The sequence below is a fragment of the Nipponia nippon genome, unplaced genomic scaffold (assembly GCF_047370975.1).
Source record: "Nipponia nippon isolate SJK-2023a ecotype South Korea unplaced genomic scaffold, ASM4737097v1 scaffold_36, whole genome shotgun sequence".
Classification (NCBI taxonomy): Eukaryota; Metazoa; Chordata; class Aves; order Pelecaniformes; family Threskiornithidae; genus Nipponia; species Nipponia nippon.
This window is the reverse complement of record NW_028262354.1, coordinates 2110307-2126256: the sequence shown is the minus strand read 5'-3', so window position 1 is coordinate 2126256 and position 15950 is coordinate 2110307. Positions and strand designations below refer to the sequence as shown.

The window sequence follows — 15950 nt, the reverse complement described above, 5'->3', positions numbered from 1 at the left end:
AAACCCTTGTCCCCCTAAACCCCAAATCCTTGGACCCCCCAAACCCCAAACCCTTGGACCTCTGAACCCCAGATCCTTGATCCCCACGAACCACAAATCCTTGGCCTTATAAACCCCAAATCCTTGGATCCCACAAACCCCAAACCCTTGGACCCCCTAACCCCCAAATCCTTGGCCCTCCCAAACCCTTGGTCCCCCAAACCCTTGGCCCCACAGACCTTAAATGCACAGCCCCCACCACCCCCAAGCCCCTGCCCCGCACCCAGCACCCTCCAAGCGCAGGACCCGTTTCTCTCCGAGTGCTCTCTTGAGGCCGCATCCTGCCACTGCAGCACCTCTGAGCTCCGGGGACGGGCAGGGGACGGGCAGGGGACGGGCAGCCTCGCCCCAAAGCACCGGGTGCAGGAAGACAAAGGAAAAAAAAAAAAAAAAAGAAGTCAAAATGGGTTTATTTTATAAAAAAAAAAAAAAATTTGTACAATTTTAGTTCCTCTATGAAAAAAAAACCAAACAAAACCAACCAACAGAACTTCCTACCACTGCCGTAATGCTTCGATCCACTGCAAACTGTAAAAACAAGCTTTTTATATATTAAAAAACAATTTTACATTTTACAACTTTCTACACGCATGCACAAGGTCTCGGCTCTGCGGAAAAAAAAAACCAAACCAACCAAAACCAAAACCAAAAAACGAACGAAAAAGGGTTTATTCTTCTTGAACTCCAAGTGGACCCCCCCCCCCGGCCGACCCGCCCGCTCGCGCTCACTGACGTCGTTTTTGCAGTAAAACACCCCAAAACGGGCTCCCAGCGGCAGCAGCACCGATGGAGCTGGGGGGACTGGGGGGGTGAAACCCGGGTCCTTCGGCCTCAGGAGGCTGGAAGAGGAGGGCAGCCCAGGCAGGGGTTAGAAACTCCTGAAAAATGGAGATTTCCTGGAAATTGGGAAAGCCAGCCCTGAGCAGCGCAGTGCCCGGATGGGGACGGACCCCCCAGGACCCCTCCAGCATCTTAATGGTGCTACTGGTACTTACTGGGGAAGCCCCCAGCCCCTCTGGGGTGGCACACGTGGCCAGCGTGCCACAGCCCCACCGGCCTCGCTGCCCCCTTTAGTGCTTAGGACAAAATAACCCCAACTGGAATCCAACCGCTCGCCTCCCTGGGACGAAGTCTGGCAGCTCCCACAACCAAACCGAGCCCACCCTGCCCAGCCACAACCCCCGGACCCCGCAGCCCCCGGCCCGGCGTGGCCGGGTAACGGGATCCGGAGGGGGAAAAAAAAAAAAAAAAATTAAAATAAATCCATGAGGTATTTGTGACCCTAACAAAACCAAGGGAAGGCAAAAGCTTTTGCGTCCCCGGTGGCGAGCCAGCCCCAGCTCGCGGGACCACCACAGGCCACCTGCCCCCACGGGACATCAATTAAGGATGTCACTGAGCCACGAGCCCTCATCACCCCCGCCAGAAACCCCTCGTTTCGTTCACCCCGTTGGCTCTGGGTGCAGGATTGGACCCCAAGAGACGTTTCAAGCTGCTCTGCCTGCAACCCATGGCTGCGGCTCCAGCCGGTGTGGGGAAGCCCCACAGGGAAGCCGTGGGGACCAGGGACACGGGTCGCCTCAGGAGCAGGGAAACCGCCTAAAAAAACCCCTTCTGCTTCTCTTAAAAACCAGATTTTCACTTGCTTTTGTTAAGAGCTGAGCACGGACGCCGTCAGCAGAGAGGAGGACGTTCCTACATCCAGGAGCATCACCGCTCCGGTGTCTTGGATGCCAGGGGAGGTTTTCATAGCAGCCACGGATCACGGAGGTGTTTGCAAAATACTCCCGAAAAAAAAATCTCTAGGATTAAAAACCAGCCCCAGACGGCGGGTGGTGGTTTAAGGTCAGAGCCAGGAGAGCTGCCAGGTAGAAAACGGGCAAGCGCAGAAGGTCCTTGGGACCCGATGGTGCTTGAAGACGCTGGTGAAGAACAGGTAGAGTTAGCCCTTGAGTTATGGCACCGAAACGCCGTCTCCTTCCTGGCCGTGCCGCTGTCCTCCGCCGGCTGCGCCTTCTGGGGGGATGCTACACGGACCTGGGTTTCGGGGAGGAGGAGGAGGAGGAGGAAGGGGCTCAGCCCACCCCAACAGGGGCCAAGCCGAGGCGGAGGGCGAGTGGTCACAGGTAGGTGATGGAGCTGGGCATGGGTGCTGCTTCCCGGCGCCCGCCGCAGTTCTGCCCTCGAGCCGTGGCCTCCCTGAGCCCCGGCGGAGACGGGGAGGACGAGACGGAGGGGTCCGGAGAGGGTCTCCCCCCAACCCTTCTCCATCCCTCTTCAGCTCACACGGAGGTCTCCGACTGCAGCCTCATGACGAACTTGTGCGACTTGGGGTCCACGAACTCCTCCGAGAGCTTGAAGAAAGGGATCTTCTTGGTGCTCACCACGAGGCTGAAGTCCTGGCGCTTCAGCACGAAGACCACCCCATCTTTCAAGCCGTTCGTCACCGGCTCCTCGCTGACCAGCGTCCACTGCTTGGCCAGCCAACGGTCCTTGTGGTACTGGATGGTGGGCCCGGCCGTCAGGTACCGCTCAAGGAACGCCTTGGAGAAGGGAAAGGACACGTGAACGTCACCTTCCTACGGCTCAGCCTATATTTTTTTGCAGCCTCAAGCTGCTCAGCAGGTCCTGCAGGAAAAACATCCCCGCGCGGCTGGTTCCCAGCGCGGCGCGTTGCTCCCTTGGGGTTACACCCGCTTTTCCGTCTATCCCCCAACCCCTTCTCCTCCCGGGGGGATGCTCTCACACGGTGGGGAAAAAACCCCACCCAAGTCCTCACGCTCTGGACCAAGCCCTTGGGCAAACCTGGAGACCCGTCCCACCTCGCCGTGCCCCCTGCGCACCTTGGGCGTCATGTCGTGGGTGATGCAGAACTCGAGGTGCTGCAGGATGCTCTCCATGGTGTGGTAGGGCTGCTGCTTGGTGGTGCGCAGGTACTTCTGCATGGCCCGGGCCATGGAGGCGAAGATGGCCTGAGCTGCCTCCCGTGGGTCCATGATCTCCCGTGGGTTCTTCTGGTCTTCCTCCTGCAGCCGCTTGATGTGGGTGAAGGCTTCTTCCACCGCCACCACCAGCCTGCCGGGAGGAGAGGCATGGACGTGGCTGCAGCGGGGCAGAGTCTGGCCACGGGCAGGAGATCCCCGGGGGTTGGGGGCAGTCACTCGCCGCCTGCCTGCCTACGGATGGCAGGAACCCAGCTTCCACCCCAAAACAGCTTTGGGGGAGATGTGGCTGTGCCACGCAACAGCCAGGCTGGGGATGTGCTTCCCCAGCAGCAGGGACACCTCATCTGGGGGGGCTGGAGGTGACCCCGGGAGCCCCCTCTCCCTCCTGCCAGCACAGTCCAGGTCCTTGTGGGGGTCCTGGCACGGGCACCCCATGGGGGACGCAGCAACGGGGCACCTGCTGCTGCATGGAGCCCGGTCCCCGCCGCCAGCCCCGTACCTGGCGCGGCGTTTCCGCACCCTGCGCTCGTGCTCTGCCTCCTCGTAGTAATACTCGTTGTGGCTGTTGTCGCGCCGCCGGGCAGCCGCTGCGATGACGGCCCGGGACTGGCCCGTGGAGTTGTTCGTTGTGTTTTCTGCAGGGAAAAGGGTTGGAGGAAAAAAAAAAGAGGAGTTGGGGGGCTTCGGGATGCCCAATGCTCCCCCTGCCTCACGGCCAGGCTGCGGCGATCCTGCTCCGGGCTCTCCAGAGCCGAGAGGAGGCTCCGGAGAGGAAAACACAGGGATGGGGGAGGGAAGGAGGAGAGAGAACAAGAGGAGAAGCCAAGGGAAGGGGAGCTCACCCTCGCCGAGGGAATAGACTTTAAACCCAGACATTTTCTTGGACAGGACGGATTTTGGCAGGTTGAGGAGGGCAGGGTTGTAGACCGGGAAATCGTGGTAATAGTTCTCCAGGATCCAGACGGCTGCTCGTTGGATGCTGCAGGGAGACACAGCCGGGCACGGCGGGCACAGAGAGCCGGTTAGCACCGCGCCGGGGGCACACACAGCCGGGCAGGACGAGGAGGGAGGGACGGATGGACAGCGCGTGGCACCGCGGGGACGGCTCATCCCGCGGAGTGAGCAGGGCTGTACCCGCTGCGGGGCACGCTCGCGGCTCCTCCGGCCACCTGATGCCACGGCGCCGCGGAGGGCAGCGGCGTGGGCACAACCACTCGTGAATATGGGTGTGCATGTGCACATATGTACACGCACACGCACCACGCCACATGCACACGTGTACGAGCGCACACACAAATTTTACGGTTGGACTTGACCATCTTAAAGGTCTGTTCCAACCTGAATGATTCTATGAATGTACGCGCATGGATGCCCGTGCACACACACGAATGCCCATGCACATATGTATGTGCACACCTGCACGTGCACACGCGTCAATGCTCATGCACGTACGTACGTGCACACCTGCACACGCACACCCCGTGCACACACAGACGCAGGACCCCCCCCGGCACCCCCGTACCTGAGATGGCCGACGTTGTAGAAGCGGCTGGCCCCGTCGGCGGAGCGGACGGCCTTGAGAGTGAACTGGGGCTGGAGCTGACGCAGCTCCAGCAGCACCACGGCCAGGTAGTGCACGAAGAGCAGCGCATCCACCAGCGAGACGGCGTACTGCACCACCCCCTGGTAGTTGCGGTCCCGCGAGTCCAGGATCCGCACGCCGTAGAAAAGCCAGTAGGAGACGACGAGGAGGAAGACGAGCACCATGAGCAACGCTCGGAAGACGAAGACGCGAGGGAAGAAGGCTTTGGGGCGACGGAAGAAGAGAGCCCAGCTGCCCAGCAGGAGGATGAGGAGTTTGAAGGCCACGGAGATGAAGAGCCCCTCGCAGGGTGTCCCGCAGGGCTCCAGCTCCTCCCGCCACAGCAGCTGGGGCAGGAGCATGAAGGCGAGGGGGGTGAGGAAGGCAAGCAGCGCCAGCGCCCCGGCCAGCGAGACGCCCAGGTGCCGGGAGCAGTCCAGGTGGGCGCTGTCCTCCATGTCCTTGGTGATGCGGGTGATGTCATCGTGCGAGATGCTGTGCTCCGACGTCCCCGTCACCACCGTGGTGGTCTCGCCCCAGTTGTCATCCTGGGGAGGGCAGATGGGAGGGTTACGCGGGGGATGGCTCTGTGTCCCCCCCATCCCCAATGCCGCGGGGGGCTGCCGGCCACGCCGGACACCCACCCCAACCCAACGCCAGCATCTCCCATCCGCCAAACCTCAAAGCCCGGCGCGCTGCCCGGTGCCATCACCCCCATTTAGACGGCGGAAACCTCAGCCCGGGGTGGGGGGACGCAGTGATTTGGCTGGGAACCTCTAGGAAACCCCCGTCGGCAGCTCCGTGCCGCGCTCCACCTCTCCGGCACCGGTGAGAGCAGCTTTGGAAGTGGGAAGGATCCTGCTTCCAGGCAAACCCCCTCATTAGCAGGGCCAGAAGGAACATGCCCGGCTGCCGTCCCGACACACCCTCGCCACCGCCGCGCAGGCAGGCGCTGCCTCCTCCAGTGCCGCGCCGGGCAGGACAAAGTCGCCGGCGATTCGGCAGCTCAGAGCGCTGGACAGGTCTCCCACCACCTCCCAAAACCCCCTCCTCAAGCCAGAGGGGTGTGGAAATGACCCGTTCACATTTGATTCCTTCCCAGCTAAAATGCAGGGTTTCAGCGGAGCGAGAAGACGTTGCACCGCAGGCGCTGAAAACGCTGCCCCAGCACAGCCATGGATCTGTCCATCTGTCTGTCCTCTCACTCAGACTGTCACATTCTGGTTTACAGCACTGAAACTTGGGGGTTTATTGTATTGTATTTTCTCCCCCCTTGAATTTCTGCAGGAAAGCCAGCAATTTCATACCAAACAGCACAATAAAGGCACGGTCTGGGGCTTTCCGGAGGGATGGGAAGCGGAGAAGGGTCCGGGAGGGCCAGTCCATATGGCAGCCCATCCCCAGGCAAAGCCACGCAGCCATCGGCTCGCTCCGGCCACGGCTGGACCGGGCAGGCTCAGCCGCCGCAAACCCCAGCCTCTGCCGGTGCCGACTTCTTGATGGGGGAAGATGAAAAGAGCCGGAGCCGCCTGCGTAGGTGGCTGGGAGAGGATTAAAGCCAGGGATCGGGCTCCGCGGCGGCTGGAGGAGTGCTGGCACCCAGCGTGGGGGGCACGGCAATGCTGCCCCCGCTGCCGCTCGCACCGAGGGATCGCGGTGGGACCGCGGGGTCAGGGCAGCCGGCGGAGGGATGCAGCGCGGGAGCCTCTGCACCAACCCGCTCACCGGGGCGATCGTGCCCGGACCTGGGCTGGGGTTATTACGCCTTGGCATGGCCGAGCCAGCATCACCTGCAGGCGCCGAGTGAGGAGCTGGAGCTAATCCCTAGGGAGTGGATCCCCAGGGTGTTTTCCACCCTGGGCAGCCCGTGCCCAGCCCGGCTGCTTCCCTGGGGCGCCGCGTCAGCCAGTCCCCTTTCATTTGCACCCGCACCACTCGCCCGCCCGCCCCGCCGGCGACGCCGCAGAGCTCACAGGAGCCCGTCCGCCAGCCCAGGGCCAGCCCAACCGGCTCGACCGCTCCGCCGGGGAGCACCAGGCATGCCGGGAGCCCCCGCGCCCCGCCAGCGGCTCCCACCCTCGGCAGCATCCCCATGGCGGGGCAGAGACGCCGACCCCATCCCTCCCCCCTGCCCAACTCACCCTCTCATCCCCCCGAGTCGACTCGTTGTCCAACAAGGGCTCGCCTGGCGCTTGGATGGTCACTGACTTGTCCCCGCGGCTCCCGTCCCGGCTTTTCGAGCGATGCCGGTCCCGCCGGTCCCTGGAAGGCAAGAGAGGGGAGCAGGGTGGGTGCACTGGGATGGCAGCACCCACTGGGGCCAGGGACCCCCCCGGACGTGCACTGACCCCTCACCTGTGCTTGCGGGAGCTGCGGGAATGCCCGGACTTGTAGGAATATCCCGAGTACTGCGACTCATTGTCCATGTTGTCGGAGCGCCGGGGCTTGTGCCGCTCCACGCCGAGGGGCTTGGGTCTCCCCGGCCCCGGGACGGCGGCCAGGGCCTCCTTCAGAGGGGGCTTCTTCAGGCCCAGGGGCACCTTCAAGAAGTCAACCGTCACCTTGAGGGACTCTATTTTGATCACCTGGTTGGGCTCGTCTCAGGAGAAAACAGCTCGCCCGCCTGCGGAGGCGAAGGGAAGGGTCAGCGCAGCACGGCAGCATCCCGGCAACCCCCCGGGGGTCCCAGCCGCCGGTGAGCGTCCCCTCGCCCACCATCCCTGCCCCACCACAGCTCCAGCCCCGGTGGCAAATGGGGATGGGACTTCAGCAGGGAGAGGGAATTTGGGTCCCTTTGGGGCATTTTGTATTTTATCCCATGCCCAAGCTGGGCCCGGGATGGCCACCTTCCCCTTTATTAATGGTACTGCATGATTAGCTGCTGTTTTGGGTGATTTACACTTTAATTAATGTCACTATCATTATTTTAACTGCCAAGAGAGTGCCTAGGGTGGGGGCCAAAAGAAAAAAAAAAAAGGAATGAATAATTGGGTGCAGGCAACGTTTCAGGCCCATCTCGCAGCGCGGGGCTCTGCCCGGACATGTTTCCCAGCACAGAGCCGGGATCTCACACCCAGGAGATCGGCACAGGAGTCCCGATCTGTGCCGAGGAGCATCGCTTCGCGCCGGCTCCACCTCCCCTCGCAGCCGCGGCCCGAGCCGGGGAGAGCTTGGGGCTGCCGGGACCGGGGGAAGCGGGGAGCTCCCAGGCTGCCGGGAACCACCGCGGTTCCGAGGATGGGACCGCTGGCCTGGGCCACCCCCGCAGCATCCAGGGACCGGTCCACCATCGCAAGGCTGGCTCGGAGCAGATACCATCACCCCGCGCGCTGACTCACGGCTGCCACGTCGTTATTAGCCAACCCCAAACTCCCATTACAGCCATTTGTGGCACAGACGTATATAAATATATACACACACGCACATGATACCGACCTACGCCTACTGATGGTGCCGGATCTCTGCTGGGTTGGGAAGGTAACGCCTTGCTTCGATCCCAGCCGGGCCGTGCAGGGCACCTTGACCTTGGGCAAAGGCTCAGGGGATGCGGGCGGGAGCTGGGGTCTCCCGGGGTTGGGGGTCTCCCGGGGTCCCAGCCCGGGTCACCCCGCTGGTTTTGGGGACTCCCAAGCTGCTTACAGCCCCGATGCGGGTTCGGTGCTGGCCTGCCTGGGTCCGTGATCCCACCAGGGAGGGGACCCGGACAGAGGTGGGAGCCACCCTCGGGGAGGCAGAGGGGCCGTCGCGCTGCCTGACCCGTGCCGGGGGACGCCGGACCCCATCGGAGGGGTCCTGCCAAATCCTCCTGCCCTCACCCTAAGGGTGCTGGGGGGCTGCAGGCATTAGGCATCCCCCAGAGCCCCAAAGCCCCCTTCCCCAGCCTTTACTGCGCACCAGGGGGGCCGCGCCGGCTGTGTTTGGGGGTGGACCCGTGCCGGGTTACCACGGAAATGCCATTTCGACCAAATAAAACCCAAATGTCTTTTGGCCTCTTTTCCAAGGCCTCGGGGAGGGGGAGATGGGGTCGAGGAGGGGAAAAGAGGGGGGGTCCTTTTGTCCCAGATGCTGGATGCTCACACATTTATCACTATGGAAACAAAAGCCCCCCCCCCCATGCTGGTTGTCTAGGAGATGGCAACAGGGCCGGGAGCTCGTCCCAGCATCCCCAGCGAGCGATGGGGGAAGGGACTGGGAGAGAAAGGACCCCCCTGTGCCCCCCCCAAACCTCCTGCCAGCCCCCCTCTTCTGGGCTTTGTCTGCAGGCAGGGATCGGGTTTCTGCTGGGAACAATGCCGGGGCCTCGGCCGCTGCCTCCATCGGCGCAGGGGGCCGAGGACAGGCTTGCCCCAGTCTGATCCATTAACACCATTAGGCGGTTGATACTGGGAGAGGGGACGGACGCAGGGGACTCACCGGCGGGGCGGTGCGGGAGGTCAGGGCGAGGCGGCTGCAGGCGGGTGCTGTCCCCCGTCCCGGTGGTCACCGAGGCACTTGGGGCATCCTGAGCCTCCGGCGGGGACTGCATCCAGCTGGCGGGCACCGGAGGGGGGCTGCGCATGGGGGGCCGCTCACGGGATGGGCGGTTGTGCTGGGGGTCCGCGGTCGTGCTGGGGGAGGCAAGAGAGAAGGAAATCAGGAGCCAGGCATCCCTGCCGCACAGGGATGCTTCGCGGCATCCCCTCCCCGGGGACTGGGACCACCCAGCCACGTGTCTGGGGGAGCGCCGCAGCGCGTCACACTGGGCACCGCCAGCCAAAAATCCCTGTCCCGCAGGTCACCCCCCCCCGGTTCCCGTGGGGGCACCCACCCCACGAGAGCTCCTCGCTTGGCCTTGACCCCTGGCAAGCAGCCGAGAAGAGCGATGGGCAGGGGAGGAAAAGAAGGGTGGGCTGAACACCCCACAGACACCATTACAGCCCCAAACCTGCCCTGGCACCACTTCCACGCCGCATCGGCACCCTGCCCCGTACCCGGGCACCGCACGGCCGCCTGCCGCTGGATGCGACCCTCCCTGCGGTGGCCAGAGCCAGCCCAAGCTCCGCTCCCGCGCCTCCCCGCTCCAGCCAGAGCCAGGCACTCCTGGAGAGGCGACGCTGATTTATCAGCCGAAATCAAGACGGGGTTTTCCAACACATCTCAGCGATTCAAGGCACCAGCCCGGGATTTAACACTCCTCGGCCACCACAATCGCGTGGGCAGCAGCCACACTTCAAGTCCACCCTCGAGTCAGGGGTCCCCACGGCTGCACCAGTGGCGTGGGGACCCCGGAGCCATCCGCTCTCAAAGGCAAAGCCAGAGCCGGGAGACGAAGGTCGATGCGTTCAGAGGGAGAAGGCGGCACGCATTTCCAAGGGGAGCAAGCAACGAGCCATGGGAACGGCTGCAGAGGGCTGCGGCGAGCCCGGCCCTTCAATCACAAGCTGGCGACGGGGCAGAGGTTACGGGCAGGGGCTTTGGGGCCCTTTCCCAGGGCAGAGCAGCGGCGTGGGACGGTTTGCTCCAGCACGATCCACGGATGAGCCACGGGCGATCTCCGCATCCAGAACAGGGCTCAGCTCCGGCCGACGAGGAGCCTTGGTCTTGCTCCTACCAAAACGGCCAAACTTCTCCCTAGCAAAGCCTGGCAGGGAGGATAATCCCCAACCCAGCAGTTTTGCAAGGTTAATTTGTAAATCAAGCAGCCATCCCCTTGTCCTGCCGCCGCTCCGGTGCTGGCAGAGCAACTTGGCCACTCCGGTGGGGAAGAAAGGGGATTTTTTTTTTTTTTTTGGATGGTTTGCCTGGCAGAGTGGGGAAAGCCGGTTCGGCAGCACAAGGTGCTCAGGTGGAGAGGCTGGAAATGGATGCCTCGTCTCCAGAAGCAGCAGCTTCGCCTTACCGAGCCCGCGGAGACGCCGAGCAACCGCCGAGGGCTGGGAGCGAGAGCCAGATGCATGCAAACGAGGAGGAAAACTCACATTTTTAATAGCGAGGTGATTAACCACCAGAACAAACTCCCCAGGGGAGGAGAGGATTTGCCATCTCTTGACATCTTCAAGTCCAGACTGGATGGCTTCTCGGGATGATGCTGGAGCACATCACAGGGTTCAAAGCAGAGAGAGCTCGGCTGGGGCTTCGGGGCGGTCAGAAAAGCCACTGCTGCCGTCTCTCCTGCCTTTGAGTCCATGAACCTCAAACACGAACTCTCTTTTGCATTCAAATGCTCAAAAAAGTAGATCCAAGCCTTTCTAGATGAGAAAGCTTTCTTATTTCAAACAGCTCCAGGGCAAATCCCAAGAGGGAAATCCTCTCCTCCCGTCCCCGGTGAGGCGGCGTGCCCCTGGGACCAGGCAGCACAAACCCAGGCTGCATGGCTCTCTCCCAGCTTTATTCAGCACCAAGACCTCGCGAGAGCCAGGCACCACATTTGCTGGAGAAAAACCCGCTTTGAGCAAGGGGCAGAGGAAGAAATCGGTGGCCGAACGACTTCTGTCCCGGCCAAGAGGGTTGGGACCAAACCGGCTGCCTTCGCACTAGAGCGGATCGGCGAGCGTCCACCCGCTCCCACGCCAGGGCTCGGCGATTTACGCCACCGGTGCTCTTTTTTCAGCATCTGCAAATCTAGATCAATTAAACAAATACCAGCATTAAGCCAGGATGCTCTAATGTGGTTACGAGAGGGGTGTGAACGCAGCCCTTCGCACGTTGGCGATAACTGGCTTCCCACCGCCGGGGCCAAGCAGGAGCAGAAGGAAACATCAGCCACATCTGGGCAGGCGTTTTCCTGCTAGACCCGACAAGCATCGCGGCGACTGGGAAACTGAGTCACAGACCGGGCCAGGAGGATCCCGGGGTCCTGGATTCCTGGCACATGACTCCACCGCTGTTTATCCTCCCAGTAAGCCCAGGAGGGCTGGAAGCATGGCTCTGCCCATGACGGAGATGGGGAAACCAAGGCACACCGCAAGCCGGAGTCCGTAGCCGCACGGGCTGTTTATGGCAGGAAACCTAACGCGAGTCTCAGCCCTGCCTCACACCGTCATTTTTGGGCTGTCCTCCCTCACCGTGCCGACACCGGGGAGGTTGGCCCGGGGACCCCCGAGCAGCGATGCCCACAGCAGGGATGCTGGCGGCACGCCTCCAACACCGGCCTGGGAACGGGAGGCACCTCCCGGCCGCGGCACATGGGTCTGCCGCGCCGAACGCCCGGCACATTTGCTTGCTTGGCTACACAAGCACGCCTTGCTGCCTCCGCACAATAGGCACCTTCCCCGGCCGGCCACCACCGCACTCCCCCGCCGGCCACCGGCCCCCCGAGCCCTGTGGGGGGGACGACGATGGAGCAATGACCTTATTTCACATACGCACCAAACACTGGGGAGACGGAGGCGGCTGCCAGCACCGGGAGCTGGGTGCCCATGGGTGACCCGCAAAGAGCAGAAGGTGGGTGCGTGGCTAGGAAAAACCCTGTGGGTGCCGCTGCTGGGATCCCCAGGGAGGAGCTGGGGGGTCAAAGCAGATCTATTCAAGCCCCAAGCACCGCCTGTGCATCATCTACCAAGGAGCTGGGGAGAGGCCACCAAGGCAACGCGCTGCCCTCCCCCTGTCCGCACGTCCCCTCCAGAAGCACAAACACCAGCAATTTTCCTTCCCTTCTCCCAGGGCCGTATCCAGCCCCGCGCCTCCGCTTGGCTGGAGGAGCTGAGGCTTCACAGCGAGCTCACGGCGCGTCCCTCAAACCCGAGGCTGCTCCGCTCCTTTCCACGGCCGAGTCCCCCCGCGCCAGGCTGGGAAAGCGGCCGCCTCGGCCCCCCGCTGCTCCAGCCCCAGCCCCGGGAGATGCCACCGCTGGGAGGAATCCGCAAACTTCCAGCTCTTTGGTCCGTTGGCACGACCGGGCGCTTCAGAGGGACGCGGGACAGGCCCATGGGAAGCCCGAATGGCTGAATCCAACTCCCCCATGGGGTCTCATTCTGCTCTCAAATTGCTCAGCGTCAGCTTGGATGCAGAAGGTTTAATATCCCTTCCAAACTGCCAGCTTTAATTACGATCACTCGGGATTGTTACAATATCCACAGGAACGTCCAGTCCCTCCAGCGCTCGGTCCCCACCAAGTTTCCTCCGTCGGGGAAGTCCCACTGCGCGACTACGGGACAAAGCCCGGCCTTTCACCCGGCATTTCAATCCCGCTGCGTGTCCGGGAGCGATGGAGGTCGCAGCCGCATCGGGCGGCGGCGATGCACTAGCTGCCTCCGCGCAGGTAAAAATGAGATCTAGAACCAGAGGGAGAAAAAAATGTACAAAACCCAGGGATTTGCATGAGAACAGGGCTCGATGCAAAGAGAAAGCTATTTGCATTGCAAAACGTGCCGGCACCAAGGGATCCTAACTGCATCCCAGACCAGCTGCGCTCCCAGACTCCCACCGGCCGCGTACCTGCTCCATCTCTCCCTTCCCGCGGCTCGGCACCCGGCAGCGGGGCTCAGCCTGCACCCCGCATCCTCGCAGCCCCGTCCGCCTCGGCCCAAGCTCGCGGGGAGCGCTCGGGGCTCCCCGGGAAGACGAGCGGCAGCTTCGCCCTTGTGGTTTCTGGTGCCGGGTCCAGGCGGAGGCAAGATGGCACCGTGATGCCCAGCACATCGCCAGCCCCACGGCGAGGTGCTGCAGCCGCCAGATCTCCCTCTCGCTGCCCAAATCGCATCTCCCCGTCCCCCCCCTGCTCCCACCGCCCCTCCGGCTGCACCGGTGGCACCTGCGGGTGGGATGCTGGCACGAAGTGACAAACCTACGGTCACCCTGGGGCACAGGAGGCTGCAGACGCCGGAGTCCCAGGCTGCTCCTCTGGTGGTCACCAGCACCCAAGCGGTGCCGCAGGATGCTCGGACAGGGCGAGCCGAGGAGGCGCTGGGGTCCACGCTCGCAGTTCGGGCCATCGCTGTGATTTCAGCGCGTTCTCCAAGAGCATCGTCGGAAGCTCCATCCCCAAGGCGCTGCAGTGACACCCCAAAAGGCCAGTTCCTACCCCAAAGGGACACCCGCGGCATAGAGACTGCGCTTTTAGATCGATTATAGCTCTGCTCCGTCAGCTCCGGGTGCCTAATCCTTAACCCTACTAAATCCTGCCAGGCTGCGGCGGGCAGACGGCATTGCATTACCGGCGTCTCGGAGCCTGGAAAAGCAGCGTAGAGACGGGATCCGTCTGCGTCCAGGCAGGGAGCAAGGTGACCGCATTCACCGACCGCGGTGCTCGAGGTAAACGCCTTTGGAGGGCACGAGGGAAAAAATCCCTTGCGTGGGGTCCGGCTTTGGCAGCTGACCCTGCCGCCGCGATGCCCACGGGTCCGAGCTCTCGCTGCTTCATCGCTGGCACTCACACGGGGGCAGCCAGGGAAGGGCAGCGAAGGCTCGTGGTTTCCTCCGAGGCCCCCTCCCAAGCATCCTGGCTGGACAATAAAGCCATAAAGCATCTGCCAGCCGTGCCGGCCCTCAGAAAACAGAACCAAAATCTAAAATGAACTCGAACCAAAGTGCTGGGGCTGATTCCGCCCTGCCCGACGCCGGGGTGATGGGCTCCCTGCCTTCCCCCCAGCCCCCTCCGGCCCCATTGTCTGCAAGCTGATGAAAAGAAGAAACCACATTCGACCATGCCGGTGGCCGAAGGGAGCCCGGGAGGACGGGGACGGGCAGCTGGTGGCCCCCACCCCGTGCCCGTCCTTGGGGCCGTGCTCCAGGATGGGGGCTGCCACGGGACCCAGCGACCCGCAACCCTAAAACCACCACCCCACGGTCCAACAGCCAGGCGAGGAGCCATCGCCGGCTCCAATGAAGCCGTCTGCTAATTAAATCAGCGGGTCTCATCCTGAGCTCCCCCCCCAGCACAAAGGCAGCGTAAATACACAGGAGAAGCCCAGCTGCGCAGAGATCGCATCTGACTCAGGCTGCCTCGGAGCCCAGCTCGGTCCCAACACAATCCCGAATTGCTGTGATTAAGCAACAGCCATCCCCAGAGGCTCCGTGCAGATAATATTTAATTCTTTTTTTTTTTTTTTTCTTGTTGTAAACCTCCGCCTCGGTTATTATACCAAGGCCTGGGGGGGGGGAACAGACTCTACACCCTCTCCCAAGGAAATAAAGCCTCTCACCCCAGACAGAGCAGCAGGGCCGATGGCTGCGCTCGCGCCTGGTGTAGGGCGGAGGGAACTCCCTGTCGGCTCAGGGCGCTGAGCCAGGACAGGACCAAGATAAACCGGATCAGAATCCGGCCGGGTCTCTCCCAGAAGCAGGTGAGCGTGCCGGCAGGGACAGGCGCAGCGGGCAGACCCTGCCTCGCGGGTCCGGCAGATCTGGCAGGAGCATCGGCCGTTTTCACGTCCCCGTCCTCGGAGCAGCCACCCAGCCCTGGCGCGGGGCAGGTAGCGGGGTGGACACCCCATAGGTGCCCACCCTCGTCGCCTGCGGTCACTCCATTGCTCGCAGGGGTTGCAGGCAGGGAGGAGGCCCTGTGCTTGCACCCACGCTGGGCACAAAGGGCTCGGAGGCCAAGGGCTGGCTGACCGCAGCTTGACCAGTAAACTCCAGTATAAGCATGCCCGCTGCAGAGCGGGAAAGCCACAGGCAGCGGTGCCAGGCTGCGTGCAACTGGGGGGACCCGGCCCCGCTGCATCGCCCACCGCGGAGGCTCCCCAGGGCCAGCGCAGCCCTGCGAAAAGGGAGCAAGCAGCACCCTGGGAGCGGGGCCCCTCCCCGGGTGCATCCTCAGCACCCACCGCCCAGGGACCCCCCCACCCCACCCCGGCCCCTGCTTCAGGGCTGGGGGGGGACGGAACCCCCAAACCCGGCAGCCCCGCGTCTCCCCCTGCCACGCAGCGAGGCCCCCCCGGGAGCGGGGCTCGCCGAGCAGCCGCTCCCCGCCTGGCCGCCGGCCCAGGAAAGTCCCCGGCTTCCCAGGCCCTTCCTGCAGGGACGCGCCGAGCCCGGCCCCGGCCCCGGCCCCGGCCCCGCTCCTCCCCACGCCGCAGCGGGGCTGCTCCGCACCCCGCTTCCCCCCGGTACTCACCATCGCCGCCGCACCTTTGTGCTCCTCGGGCGTCCCCCCCCTCCCCGGCACCGAAATCCCGGGGCTGCTGCTGCTGCTGCGGCGGCGGCGGCGGCGGAGGAGGAGGAGGAAGAGGAGGAGGAGGAGGCGGAGGAAACCCCGAATCCCAGCGGAGCGCCCCCCCCCCCACCCCAGCCCCGCCGCTCCGCTCCGCCGTGCGCCCGGCCCCGGCCCCGGCCCGGCCCGGCCGCTCCCGCCCGCCCCGCCGCTGTTCCCGGCCGCTCCCCCCGCGCCCGCCCATTGTCTCCCTTCCACGCTCGGGGCCATTGTCTGGAGCGGGGGGGGGACGGGGACGGGGACGACGGGGGGA

General features: G+C 63.6%; 1 protein-coding gene across 2 annotated transcripts; it reads right to left on the bottom strand.

The window, feature by feature from the left end:
• Positions 1-431: 431 nt before the first annotated feature.
• On the bottom strand, positions 432-15815 carry VANGL2 (VANGL planar cell polarity protein 2). Of its 2 annotated transcripts, none has more exons than XM_087772337.1 (9): positions 15602-15815; positions 8980-9173; positions 6922-7189; positions 6708-6828; positions 4507-5114; positions 3827-3963; positions 3484-3619; positions 2883-3114; positions 432-2582 (listed from the first exon to the last, which is right to left on the bottom strand). In XM_087772337.1, exons 3-9 carry the CDS (start codon positions 6990-6992, stop codon positions 2322-2324), a joined length of 1566 nt encoding a protein of 521 aa, XP_087628463.1. In that variant the 5' UTR covers positions 6993-7189; positions 8980-9173; positions 15602-15815; the 3' UTR covers positions 432-2321. The 2 variants fall into 2 exon arrangements, with proteins under 2 accessions (XP_087628463.1, XP_087628464.1); XM_087772338.1 differs by lacking the exon at positions 15602-15815 and adding an exon at positions 9537-9613.
• Positions 15816-15950: the final 135 nt, after the last annotated feature.

Coding starts and splice junctions, on each gene's coding strand:
- VANGL2 (XM_087772337.1), bottom strand. CDS start 6,992: ATGGACAATGAGTCGCAGTACTCGGGATATTCCTACAAGTCCGGGCAT. Junction 6,829..6,921: donor CGCAGCTCCCGCAAGCACAG/GTGAGGGGTCAG, acceptor CTTGCCTTCCAG/GGACCGGCGGGACCGGCATC. Junction 3,620..3,826: donor AGTCTATTCCCTCGGCGAGG/GTGAGCTCCCCT, acceptor TTTTCCCTGCAG/AAAACACAACGAACAACTCC.